Genomic DNA, 14,197 nt, shown 5'->3' with positions numbered 1-14,197 from the left:
TAAGCATCCACCCACTTTACCCGAAAAAACTGGCGCACACTAATAAGACAGCAATTCACCACAGCTGATGACTCTATATCACACCACAATTGTGATCATCACCCAGCAGGCGGCCACCACACTAATAATACAATACCACTCAACACAGCTCACCACACTTCTACATCAATCAACCCACTCAACAAAAAGGATTGGAAAACGGATAGCGAACACAATTCGTCAGACACTCGTCCCGTATCCACATACCTTTTTGCACGTCAACAATTCGATCTTGACAGGCCGCACAGCAGCATTCACGCATTGACATTCGCTACCAAGTCTCGCATAGACACTGCCGCGTCGATACCTACACGATTCTACCGCGATTTTCTACTTTTTGATATCGATGCGCGGAAATTCGATCACGAGCAGCGTCAAATCATATACGGCATTGGAGTCTTGCCGCCCCGCTTGTTAACATTTTATTTTTAAATAAAACTATAATATTTATAATATTTAAATTTATATATTCGTTGTTTTATATTATTAAAATAAAAGCAAAACTTATAATATAATAAATGTTGTATACATTTATTCAACTACTAAACTTTTGTGCGCCAATTTTCCAATAACGACTCATTTAAACCACATAATATCAAATACAACGATTTAAAAATGTAGACAGTTTTTTAATTTTGCAAATGACGTCACTAAAGAGATATTATCTATTTAAGTGACAAAAATTAAATAATTGATTTTAATGTACCAAATTGTTTATAAATATAAAAAAAACTGCAAATCTCTATGAACATTCCTCTTGGCTTTTCCTTACGCATCTAGCTACTTTTCTTTTAAAATCCGGATACGACTCTCTCCACTCCTTAGCAGCATCAACATTAGCTGGAGATCCATCGTTTGGATCAGCCAGCATTGATATCACAGATATCAATATCGTTTCAACGGTGTGTACTGATAACCAACGTTCAGATGCCTTTTCGTAGCCCCATTTATCATCGCCAGGCTCGTGTAGAATAGAAATACATACATCTCCGTTCTTTTCAATGTTAGGATGCCAAATTTCTGTCACGAACTTCATTCGTGGAGGACGTAAGGGGTACTCTTTCGGAAAATACAAATGCGCTTTAAAGAAACCTCCTTCACTGCAAATAAAATAAAGTAAGTATAGTATTTCTTGAATTAAGCACTTGTACAGTATAAGTGAATTACAATAAAAACTTAAAGAAAACAAATTTCGTATTGTTAACCCTCATCGAGACCCTCGGGTCTGGCCAGGCATATTTTGTTTTTAAATGTTATTTAAATATATTTAGAGTGTAGCAAACGACTTGCGCTTCCAGGTAGCTTCCTAGAATTTTATTGTCTATAGAATTCAGAAAAAAAATTCAAGGATATCGTATCGAAAAGGACGAAAAAAGGATATTATAATATTACACCTTAGTGCACCAATGGTGCTTGGCTAGACCCCATATATTTCGTATGAAAATATATGAACTTTGGTATGTTCCTATCACTTCGCACGGTTGATTTATCTGTTTTCATGTTCGTTCAGTGGCGTAGCTACAACTTCGGGCGCCCGGGGCCAAGGATGTTTTGCCGCCCCCTTTATCTACCTACCTACAAGTTTCATTAGGTGGTTCGAACAAAAGTGAATTTTTACAAAATATCTTCGATATTAAGTATATAAAATTTAGGAACTAGAAGTCAAAGCCAAAAATAAGTGCGAGCAGTGGGGTGTTACTATTATCAAGAGAATTCGGAAGAAGCGAAATATGTCTGGGGAAATATCTAAAGATGCTGGTTTAAATTCAGAAGAAGAAATGCGTCGCTGTATGATCGAAATTCTGGATAAGCTATCAATGGAAATATCCACCCGTTTCACAAATTTGGAAAAGCTTAATGACCGTTTTGGTTTTCTTTGTGATTTTGAACAAATTATAGAACTAACCAGAGACTCATACAATGACAAACTCGTCGAAATTAAAGAAAAATGCCAGCAACTTGCCGAATCCTATCCAGATGACTTGGATAACGAAGATTTATGCAGTGACATCCAAGACATCCTACTTTTATTAAGGAGAGCGAAGAAAAACGAAGAACAAATTGGATTTTCGCCAGAAAAAGTTTTGTTATACATTTCTTCAATGGGACTGGAAGCCTACAAGACGTTAGCGACAGCTTTAAGAATACTACTCAGTATACCTGTATCAGTTGCATCTTGTGAAAGATCTTTTAGCAAACTTAAATTGATCAAATCTTACTTGAGATCGACCATGAGTCAGAGTAGACTGACCAATCTTGCGATTCTCTCAATAGAATGTGAAACTGCTTCAACTTTAAATTACAATGATATGATATGTGATTTTGCAGCGATCAAAGCTAGAAAAGTGCATCTTTAAGTTCTATCACTATTTTTAAGAAAGATATAAGCCAAAAGATATAAGACAAATTCAAATACTGAAGAGTATTCGAGTAAAAATTAATATTTTTCATTGTTATTCAGATTATTACATTGTGAGTGTACAACTCTTTGTCCTTTATAATAAATTTTGTAAAAAAATTTGTTGAAGTATTTTGCGCCCGGGGCGACGGCCCCCTTCGCCCCCACCTAACTACGCCACTGTGTTCGTTACATGTCCAAATTGGTTTTTACGTTTATCTAGGTCAAATACTTTAGCCCCTAGAGCGTTTTAAAGGTTAAGAAAAATGCAATTTTTCTCCAAATGTTACATTTTTTGTGAACGCTATTGCCACGCCCCTGGTAGGGATAGAGGGGAGGTTGCGGGCTTTCCTGAAAGCCCCAGGGGTGTACTAACTCGCAAAATGGTTTTGATCCATCCCGGGGCCATAACCCCCCCAACTGTAGTGAAACAAAAGGGGGGACATGGTGAAAACCCATTTTCGCCTATTGCCACGCCCCCGGTGGGGCCTTGGGGCGTTTTAAAAGGTTAAGAAAAAATGTAATTTTTCTCAAAATGTTACATTTTTTGCGAACGCTATTGCCACGCCTAGCGTGAACAAGGCAGTCAATTTGATTTCAACCAAATCGAGAGGTAAGAAATTTTAAAAATGTATCTATATTGTACATATATGAGCATAAATACAACACGTATTTCCATACAAATGTATGTAAACTAGCCTAGGCCTAGCCAAGCACCATTGGTCTCGACTAAGTGTATCAGACCGTTGGTCTCGACCAGGGTTAAGTATGGCGAACCATGACATTGATCTCAATATACAGTCGAATATCGAAAATGTTTACCAAAATGCCCCAAGGGCAATTAAATTTTTCGAATTACTAATTTTTTCAACTCATCTCAATATTAAATAATATATATATATTTTAATGGCTAACTTACATTACACTTTATACCCTTTTGTCAAGATGTTGATGCTTTCAACAGCTGCTTCGAAATCTACACGAAATATACACAATCTTAATCATTATTGCTAACATCAATATTATATTCCACCTTCGACATTGTCAATTAAGCCTATCGAATAGCGTCGTATTAAGAACTATTTGAATTGTAAAACCGTAAGGACCAGATTTTTACCCGGCCAAGGAATGTCACCTCGTCAGCATAGATTGAGATACTTATGGGCAGGTATTCTGATGCTAGTCTGACGAAGGCTAGAATAAGTCACCAGGTTATCAGAAAGGCTAGCGATGGTAATTTCGGGCGAGTTATTAGAAGTGTCGTAATAAATATTCTGATACTTCTTACACTGAACAGAATGGGAGTCATTATTCCTATTATGCCTCTTGAAGATCGCTAATGTCATTGATGTGGCATTCATTTTTGGTGCCGTCGTAAGAGCTTAATTTGTGCTAATTTCACAACCGTATAGATAACAGTATGAAACCCTTAGATCTATGTATTCGAATAGGGATCAAATTGCCTTAATAGCACCGAGGAGGAGTCTACTGGGCCTGGATTCTCTGTGACTGAGGAGAGGGCACAATAGACCTTAGGTCGCGGTACATGCCACACACACATTATCCAATTTTAATAGCCATTCATATGCAGCCCTGCTGCTCCTACGCTACAGTCAAATTAATTACTAATGACTTTTTTATAGCTTGTATGAACATCAGAATGCCGGACAGACATATGGACACCATATTTTTCATTTGATATATCTATTCGATTGAATTTAGGTATTACAAATAAATATTTTTCTCAGAGAAAAAACTATGAAAACAAAACGAGGATATGACATTCTGCTTCATCCAATGACTGTTATAATTGTGCATAGAATCGGGCCTACGCGCCATAAATATGGAAGTTTTTGATTAAACCTTTATTTCCCATTTTTCTTCTTGTTTAATGGTGCCGATACTGCTTACGCGGTTATAGCCGAGTTAGCAACAGCGCGCCAATCGTATCTTCTTTTAGCATTTTGGCGCCAATTCGATACACCAATTGCAGCCAGGTCCTTCTCCAACGGATTGGAAGGTCTTCCTCTGGATTCCCCGGCGGGTACTGCGTCGAGTACTTTCAGAGCTGGAGTGTTTTCATCCATACGGACGACATGACCTAGCCAACGCAGCTGCTTAACTTCTCAATTGCCTACTCAGTCCGAAGTAGCACCTAAATTTATGAATTTGTATAGTCTCATTAATATTGTAATTAACAAATCAATCTTCGTGCTTTTAATTTTATTAAGTTTGCGGATATATTTTATAATTTAATTACCTAGACAAAAACGCAAATGCGTTTGGTTTGAATTGCAAACGTCAAAATTTCACTTTTCATTTGACACCATAGGACATTTTCACCCAATCTCAACACAGATAAAAATGTTACCGTTTGCAACACAGAAAAAAAAATTTACCTGTATTCCACATAAGCGGGAGATGAGAGGGGGAAATTAATTATTCCCGATACTTTCTTGACAGAGTGTAGATATTGCGGGAGGTTAGAGCATGAATTGAATAAATGTCAACTATAACAAAAGAACGTATTTCCTATAATTACAGAATTTTTTTCCAATAAACGCTACCTCCATTTTGGAAAAAGAAAACGTTATTTTTTGAACGCAGGGTGTATAATGGTGACACATGCTCTTAAACGCGTACGAACATTATCACCACAGACCACCGGAATACATCAAATATGTAAACAAATGATGTTTTAAGTAGTAAAAGTCAATTGTAATTTGAAAAGTAAAAATAATTACATACTATTATAACTATTTACAATTTAAAGATTTATATTTCAGTTGATAGAAATTTATTGTTAAATGCTTTATATAAATTATTTATGTTTTCTTGCACATCAAAATTATTACTTAATAACTACTAAGCTTTTGTGTGCCAATTTTCCAATAACGACTCATTTAAACCACATAATATCAAATAAAACGATTTAAAAATGTAGACAGTTTTTTAATTTTGCAAATGACGTCACTAAAGAGATATTATCTATTTAAGTGACAAAAATAAAATAATTGATTTTAATGTACCAAATTGTTTATAAATAAAAAAAAACTGCAAATCTCTATGAACATTCCTCTTGGCTTTTCCTTACGCATCTAGCTACTTTTCTTTTAAAATCCGGATACGACTCTCTCCACTCCTTAGCAGCATCAACATTAGCTGGAGATCCATCGTTTGGATCAGCCAGCATTGATATCACAGATATCAATATCGTTTCAACGGTGTGTACTGATAACCAACGTTCAGATGCCTTTTCGTAGCCCCATTTATCATCGCCAGGCTCGTGTAGAATAGAAATACATACATCTCCGTTCTTTTCAATGTTAGGATGCCAAATTTCTGTCACGAACTTCATTCGTGGAGGACGTAAGGGGTACTCTTTCGGAAAATACAAATGCGCTTTAAAGAAACCTCCTTCACTGCAAATAAAATAAAGTAAGTATAGTATTTCTTGACTTAAGCACCTGTACAGTATAAGTGAATAACAATAAAAACTTAAAGAAAACAAATTTCGTATTGTTAACCCTCATCGAGACCCTCGGGTCTGGCCAGGCATATTTTGTTTTTAAATGTTATTTAAATATATTTAGAGTGTAGCAAACGACTTCCGCTTCCAGGTAGCTTCCTAGAATTTTATTGTCTATAGAATTCAGAAAAAAAATTCAAGGATATCGTATCGAAAAGGACGAAAAAAGGATATTATAATATTACACCTTAGTGCACCAATGGTGCTTGTCTAGACCCCATATATTTCGTATGAAAATATATGAACTTTGGTATGTTCCTATCACTTCGCACGGTCGATTTATCTGTTTTCATGTTCGTTTGGTTTGTATGTTTATCTAGGTCAAATACTTTAGCCGCTAGAGCGTTTTAAAGGTTAAGAAAAATGTAATTTTTCTCAAAATGTTACATTTTTTGTGAACGCTATTGCCACGCCCCTGGTAGGGATAGAGGGGAGGTTGAGGGCTTTCCTGAAAGCCCCAGGGGTGTACTAACTCGCAAAATGGTTTTGATCCATCCCGGGGCCATAACCCCCCCAACTGTAGTGAAACAAAAGGGGGGACATGGTGAAAACCCATTTTCGCCTATTGCCACGCCCCCGGTGGGGCCTTGGGGCGTTTTAAAAGGTTAAGAAAAAATGTAATTTTTCTCAAAATGTTACATTTTTTGTGAACGCTATTGCCACGCCAAGCGTGAACAAGGCAGTCAATTTGATTTCAACCAAATCGAGAGGTAAGAAATTTTAAAAATGTATCTATATTGTACATATATGAGCGTAAATACAACACGTATTTCCATACAAATGTATGTAAACTAGCCTAGGCCCAGCCAAGCACCATTGGTCTCGACTAAGTGTATCAGACCGTTGGTCTCGACCAGGGTTAAGTATGGCGAACCACGACATTGATCTCAATATACAGTCGAATATCGAAAATGTTTACCAAAATGCCCCAAGGGCAATTAAATTTTTCGAATTACTAATTTTTTCAACTCATCTCAATATTAAATAATATATATATATTTTAATGGCTAACTTACATTACACTTTATACCCTTTTGTCAAGATGTTGATGCTTTCAACAGCTGCTTCGAAATCTACACGAAATATACACAATCTTAATCATTATTGCTAACATCAATATTATATTCCACCTTCGACATTGTCCAGATTTTTACCCGGCCAAGGAATGTCACCTCGTCAGCATAGATTGAGATACTTATGGGCAGGTATTCTGATGCTAGTCTGACGAAGGCTAGAATAAGTCACCAGGTTATCAGAAAGGCTAGCGATGGTAATTTCGGGCGAGTTATTAGAAGTGTCGTAATAAATATTCTGATACTTCTTACACTAAACAGAATGGGAGTCATTATTCCTATTATGCCTCTTGAAGATCGCTAATGTCATTGATGTGGCATTCATTTTTGGTGCCGTCGTAATGAGCTTAATTTGTGCTAATTTCACAACCGTATAGATATCAGTATGAAACCCTTAGATCTATGTATCCGAATAGGGATCAAATCGCCTTAATAGCACCGAGGAGGAGTCTACTGGGCCTGGATTCTCTGTGACTGAGGAGAGGGCACAATAGACCTTAGGTCGCGGTACATGCCACACACACATTATCCAATTTTAATATGCATTCATATGCAGCCCTGCTGCTCCTTCGCTACAGTCAAATTAATTACTAATGACTTTTTTATTGCTTGTATGAACATCAGAATGCTGGACAGACATATGGACACCATATTTTTCGTTTGATATAACTATTCGATTGAATTTAGGTATTACAAATAAATATTTTTCTCAGAGAAAAAACTATGAAAACAAAACGAGGAAATGATATTCTGCTTCATCCAATGACTGTTATAATTCTGCATAGAATCGAGCCTACGCGCATAAATATGGAAGTTTTTGATTAAACCTTTATTGCCCATTTTTCTTCTTGTTTAATGGTGCCGATACTGCTTACGCGGTTATAGCCGAGTTAGCAACAGCGCGCCAATCGTATCTTCTTTTAGCATTTTGGCGCCAATTCGAGACACCAATTGCAGCCAGGTCCTTCTCCAACGGATTGGAAGGTCTTCCTCTGGATTCCCCGGCGGGTACTGCGTCGAGTACTTTCAGAGCTGGAGTGTTTTCATCCATACGGACGACATGACCTAGCCAACGCAGCTGCTTAACTTCTCAATTGCCTACTCAGTCCGAAGTAGCACCTAAATTTATGAATTTGTATAGTCTCATTAATATTGTAATTAACAAATCAATCTTCGTGCTTTTAATTTTATTAAGTTTGCGGATATATTTTATAATTTAATTACCTAGACAAAAACGCAAATGCGTTTGGTTTGAATTGCAAACGTCAAAATTTCACTTTTCATTTGACACCATAGGACATTTTCACCCAATCTCAACACAGATAAAAATGTTACCGTTTGCAACACAGAAAAAAAAATTTACCTGTATTCCACATAAGCGGGAGATGAGAGGGGGAAATTAATTATTCCCGATACTTTCTTGACAGAGTGTAAATATCGTGGGAGATTAGAGCAACAATTGAATAAACGTCAGCTCTAACAAAGGAACGCATTTCCTATAATTACAGCATTTTTTTCCAATAAACGCTACCTCCATTTTGGAAAAAGAAAACGTTATTTTTTGAACGCAGGGTGTATAATGGTGACTCATGCTCTTAAACGCGTACGAACATTATCACCACAGACCACCGGAATACATCAAATATGTAAACAAATGATGTTTTAAGTAATAAGAGTCAATTGTAATTTGAAAAGTAAAAATAATGACATACTATTATAACTATTTACAAGTTAAAGATTTATATTTCAGTTGAAAGAAATTTATTGTTAAATGCTTTATATAAATTATTTATGTTTTCTTGCACCAAAAATTATTACTTTATAACTACTAAACTTTTGTGTGCCAATTTTCCAATAACGACTCATTTAAACCACATAATATCAAATAAAACGATTTAAAAATGTAGACAGTTTTTTAATTTTGCAAATGACGTCACTAAAGAGATATTATCTATTTAAGTGACAAAAATAAAATAATTGATTTTAATGTACCAAATTGTTTATGAATAAAAAAAAACTGCAAATCTCTATGAACATTCCTCTTGGCTTTTCCTTACGCATCTAGCTACTTTTCTTTTAAAATCCGGATACGACTCTCTCCACTCCTTAGCAGCATCAACATTAGCTGGAGATTCATCGTTTGGATCAGCCAGCATTGATATCACAGATATCAATATCGTTTCAACGGTGTGTACTGGTAACCAACGTTCAGATGCCTTTTCGTAGCCCCATTTATCATCGCCAGGCTCGTGTAGAATAGAAATACATACATCTCCGTTCTTTTCAATGTTAGGATGCCAAATTTCTGTCACGAACTTCATTCGTGGAGGACGTAAGGGGTACTCTTTCGGAAAATACAAATGCGCTTTAAAGAAACCTCCTTCACTGCAAATAAAATAAAGAAGTATAGTATTTCTTGAATTAAGCACTTGTATAGTATAAGTGAATGAATAACAATAAAAACTTAAAGAAAACAAATTTCGTATTGTTAACCCTCATCGAGACCCTCGGGTCTGGCCAGGCATATTTTGTTTTTAAATGTTATTTAAATATATTTAGAGTGTAGCAAACGACTTGCGCTTCCAGGTAGCTTCCTAGAATTTTATTGTCTACAGAATTCAGAAAAAAAATTCATTGATATCGTGTCGAAAAGGACGAAAAACGATATTATAATATTACACCTTAGTGCACCAATGGTGCTTGGCTAGACCCTATATATTTTGTATGAAAATATATGAACTTTGGTATGTTTCAATCACTTCGCACGGTTGATTTATCTGTTTTCATGTTTGTTACATGTCCAAATTGGTTTGTATGTTTATCTAGGTCAAATACTTTAGCCGCTTTAGCGTTTTAAAGGTTAAGAAAAATGTAACTTTTCTCAAAATGTTACATTTTTTGTGAACGCTATTGCCACGCCCCTGGTAGGGATAGAGGGGAGGATGAGGGCTTTCCTGAAAGTGCAAACCGGTGCAATTTATTTGACCCACCTAGGTCAAATACTTTAGCCGCTAGAGCGTTTTAAAGGTTAAGAAAAATGTAATTTTTATCAAAATGTTAGATTTTTTGTGAACGCTATTGCCACGCCAAGAGTGAACAAGGCAGTCAATTTGATTTCAACCAAATCGAGAGGTAAGAAATTTCAAAAATGTATCTATATTGTACATATATGAGCGTAAATACAACACGTATTTCCATACAAATGTATGTAAACTAGCCTGGGCCTAGCCAAGCACCATTGGTCTCGACTAAGTGTGTCAGACCGTTCGTCTCGACCAGGGTTAAATATGGCGAACCGTGACATTGATCTCAATATACAGTCGAATATCGAAAATGTTTACCAAAATGCCCCAAGGGCAATTAAATTTTTCGAATTACTAATTTTTTCAACTCATCTCAATATTAAATAATATATATACATATATTTTAATGGCTAACTTACATTACACTTTATACCCTTTTGTCAAGATGTTGATGCTTTCAACAGCTGCTTCGAAATCTACACGAAATATACACAATCTTAATCATTATTGCTAACATCAATATTATATTCCACCTTCGACATTGTCAATTAAGCCTATCGAATAGCGTCGTATTAAGAACTATTTGAATTGTAAAACCGCGAGCAATTCATTTACTTAATTTCTGTTTATTTTTTAATTAATTTTGAAGATTTGTTGTATCTAACATAAAAAGAGGTTAAAGTGTTGCACAACACCCCCAAAAAAACAGGAACCGGAGGATAATTGAGAAACCAAAGTTTTAGTTGTTTTCTGTAGTTAGTCACGTCTGAAGTTTGGCCGTTACGGTGTTTTACGAAATGTGTCTAAAAAACGGAATTTTATAAATTAACATTTCACGGGTTTGGAGAGTTTACAAGGAGCAAAAAAAAAAACGAAAAAATCACTTACAAGGGAAAAATTCATCGGATCATTTTGAACAACTTTGCTTAAGAGAATATAGGTCTAAAACCAGTTTTACGCCACCGATTCCTAACGGAAAGCTTACATTTTTTTTATGCAGACAGTCCCAACGATAGTAAGGACAAGACTTTACCCGGCCAAGGAATGTCACCTCGTAATGAGCTTAATTTGTGCTAATTTCACAACCGTATAGATATCAGTATGAAACCCTTAGATCTATGTATCCGAATAGGGATCAAATCGCCTTAATAGCACCGAGGAGGAGTCTACTGAGCCTGGATTCTCTGTGACTGATGAGAGGTCGCGGTACATGCTTCAATTGATGTATACATATATATAAGAACATAAATGGAAAACTTTATATATAGTATACGGAGAAGTTGCTTTGAGCACATTATCCAATTTTAATATCCATTCATATGCAGCCCTGCTGCTCCTACGCTACAGTCAAATTAATTACTAATGACTTTTTATTGCTTGTATGAACATCTGAATGCCGGACAGACATATGGACACCATATTTTTCGTTTGATATATCTATTCGATTGAATTTAGGTATTACAAATAAATATTTTTCTCAGAGAAAAAACTATGAAAACAAAACGAGGATATGATATTCTGCTTCATCCAATGACTGTTATAATTGTGCATAGAATCGAGCCTACGCGCCATAAATATGGAAGTTTTTGATTAAACCTTTATTGCCCATTTTTCTTCTTGTTTAATGGTGCCGATACTGCATACGCGGTTATAGCCGTCTTAGCAACAGCGCGCCAATCGTATCTTGTTTTAGCATTTTGGCGCCAATTCGAGACACCAAGCGCAGCCAGGTCCTTCTCCAACGGATTGGAGGTATTTCTCTGGTTTCCCCGGCGGGTACTGCGTCGAATACTTTCAGATCTGGAGTATTTTCATCCAAATTATCTATGACTTCAAAGTTATGCCTGTCAAAAGTAACGTGGGAGCCTCTTTTTGGGAGCGACTTTTTGTTTGTCGAAAGGAGATATTTCGTCTTGCCCTTGTTCACTGCCAGACCCACTTGTTTGTTTGTCTGGAGAAAGCAGAACTAACGGCGCGGGTGTTGAGACCAGATATTAATATCATCAGCAGACGTCAGCAGATGTACACTCTTATAGAAGATTGTACCTGCTCAATTAAGTTCTGCAGCTGCAATTATTTTCTCCAGCAGCAGATTGAAGAAGTCGCACGATGGGGAGTCGCCTTGTCTGATACCACGTTTGGTATCGAACAGCGCGGAGAGGTCCTTCCCGATCCTGACGGACCTTTTGGTATTGCTCAACGTCAGTTTATACAGTTCTAACATGACATTTCTAAAATGGTTAAAAAATGCTTACGAAAAAGTTTTAAAATTGGTAAATATAAAAAAGTGTTGGAAAAATTATGTATTTTGAAGAGGTAAGTTTATTATTGTACTAGTGTAATTAAAAAATTCAATTTATGTATATTTTTCAGGCGTTTATGATGCAGTACTCCGTGCATAGCGGTCATTTTTATGACTAAATACATACGACGCTAATACTTATAAATTCTTAAATTTTTCGCTATATTATGTCGAAAAACGTTTATATTGAAGATTTTTTGGCTGTACCATCACAAAATGAAGAAGACGAAGACTTTTCTGATGCCGAAACTGATGAAGATATTGAAAAAATTCAGAGTACTGTAAACTTTATATCGGAATCACTTGTCGACACGAAATGTACATTATCACCGAAGAGACATCATTGTTTGTCCCCGATAACCAGGATGTTCGTATCATAGACACTGAGATTGATCAGCAGCAAACATCAACTACTCAGTTGCCTAGTACTTCTGGTGCGAACCTAGTATCTAATGCAAATAATATCACGTAATACTAGACCGCCATCCATTTTCATGAATAGTGCCGGTGCTAACAGATCTAAAAAATCTGTGTCTGCCATCAAGAGGAAAAAAGAAGATTTATCTGGGAAAAAAACACCTTTTCAACCAGTATCTTCTATGTTTACCGGAGACACAAACTTACCGCCACCAACATAGGATTCGAAACTCCTCTACGGTATTTTTTGTGGTTTTTTGATGAAGAATTACTCAGGCATATTGCAGAAGAAATGCTTAAATTTAGTATTCAAAAAGATTCCAAATTACAACTGCTGAATTGAAAAAGTTCTTAGGGGCCTGTTTGCATATGAGCTTTGCACCATTGCCAAATTTGCGAATATATTGAACATCTGAATTGGGTTTACCACTGATAATGGAAACGAAGGCGATCAATTACTTCACAAAAATCTGTCAATTTCTTCATTTCAATGACAATACATTGATGCGCCCCACAGGTAATCCAGAACATGATCGTCTTCATAAAATAAAACCTATTTTAGAAACACTTAAGAAAATGTGTCAAAGTGTTCCGCTTAAATGGGGGTATAAACTGCTGGTTCATTGCGGCGATCGTGGGTTTGCTTACGACTTTGAAATATATTCGGGAATAGAAAACGATCCAATAAATAAAACTTTTTATGTTTATAAGTTTATCATGCTAAGTCAAATTATTTGAAATTGTTTGATTTTCTCATTATGCCAAAAAAAAGTGTACCTCATGTGGAACAGAAATAATAACTTAATTTTTTATAATAAGTAATTATTATTTTTTTATTTTTTTCCTTAACTTCTTATCCTACGCCAAACGACATAGTTTTTTTTTTTTTTTTAATTATGCTTTGTAGGGCTAATTCCAAACGTTGCGCATGCTTTCGTCAGACCATATTCTACAAAGAAGCTGAAGCATTATCCTTACCAGTTCTTCACCGCCGAAAAAGCGGTCTTGAAAAGCTCGGCCGGCAATTCATCGGCCGCTCTGTTGTTCTTCAGACGGGTGTCGCACAGCTTGTCGCACGCATTTCGGCCTCTTTTTCTGTCTGCAAATGCGTCTCGCTTCCCTTCTCAGCCCTCGGTATCTATCCCATTCCGAACGTGTTGCTGTCGATCGTAACGTTACGAGGTAGGCAGTCTGTTTTCTCTCTGCTGCGACATGGCACTCCTCATCGTACTAGCTGTTTTTTTTTTTTTTTTTGCATTTTCCGAAAACCAACGGTTTCGTTTGCAGCTGTACGAAGGCCGTCTCAGTTCCCTTATACCGAGTTGCTGATGAGTGCTCTCAGAGAGCGGGAGTGCAAGCCGAGTAGAAAATCGTTCGGCTGTCTGTTGTGATTGCAGCTTCTCGAAGTCGATGGAA

The 14,197-nt window shown here is 36.4% G+C and overlaps 3 protein-coding genes across 3 annotated transcripts in view; all 3 read right to left on the bottom strand.

The window, feature by feature from the left end:
* Positions 1-594: 594 nt before the first annotated feature.
* LOC120780331 (ubiquitin-conjugating enzyme E2 G1-like) lies at positions 595-1,152 on the bottom strand. The gene has a single exon (XM_040112626.1). It carries the CDS (start codon positions 1,073-1,075, stop codon positions 782-784), a length of 294 nt encoding a protein of 97 aa, XP_039968560.1. The 5' UTR covers positions 1,076-1,152; the 3' UTR covers positions 595-781.
* A 4,042-nt stretch (positions 1,153-5,194) lies between these two features.
* LOC120780332 (ubiquitin-conjugating enzyme E2 G1-like) lies at positions 5,195-5,886 on the bottom strand. Its single transcript, XM_040112627.1, has one exon. It carries the CDS (start codon positions 5,793-5,795, stop codon positions 5,502-5,504), a length of 294 nt encoding a protein of 97 aa, XP_039968561.1. The 5' UTR covers positions 5,796-5,886; the 3' UTR covers positions 5,195-5,501.
* A 3,165-nt stretch (positions 5,887-9,051) lies between these two features.
* The window catches only part of LOC120780330 (ubiquitin-conjugating enzyme E2 G1-like), a 61,432-nt gene continuing 56,286 nt past the window's right edge, over positions 9,052-14,197 (bottom strand). Inside the window, exon 3 of the mRNA XM_040112624.1 lies at positions 9,052-9,424. Within this exon, the coding sequence (XP_039968558.1) occupies positions 9,067-9,424 (358 nt within the window). The 3' untranslated portion in view covers positions 9,052-9,066. The remainder of the gene's footprint in view (positions 9,425-14,197) is intronic.

Source organism: Bactrocera tryoni, unplaced genomic scaffold (assembly GCF_016617805.1).
Source record: "Bactrocera tryoni isolate S06 unplaced genomic scaffold, CSIRO_BtryS06_freeze2 scaffold_25, whole genome shotgun sequence".
In the NCBI taxonomy this organism is placed as follows: Eukaryota; Metazoa; Arthropoda; class Insecta; order Diptera; family Tephritidae; genus Bactrocera; species Bactrocera tryoni.
This window is presented reverse-complemented; position numbering and strand designations above follow the sequence as displayed.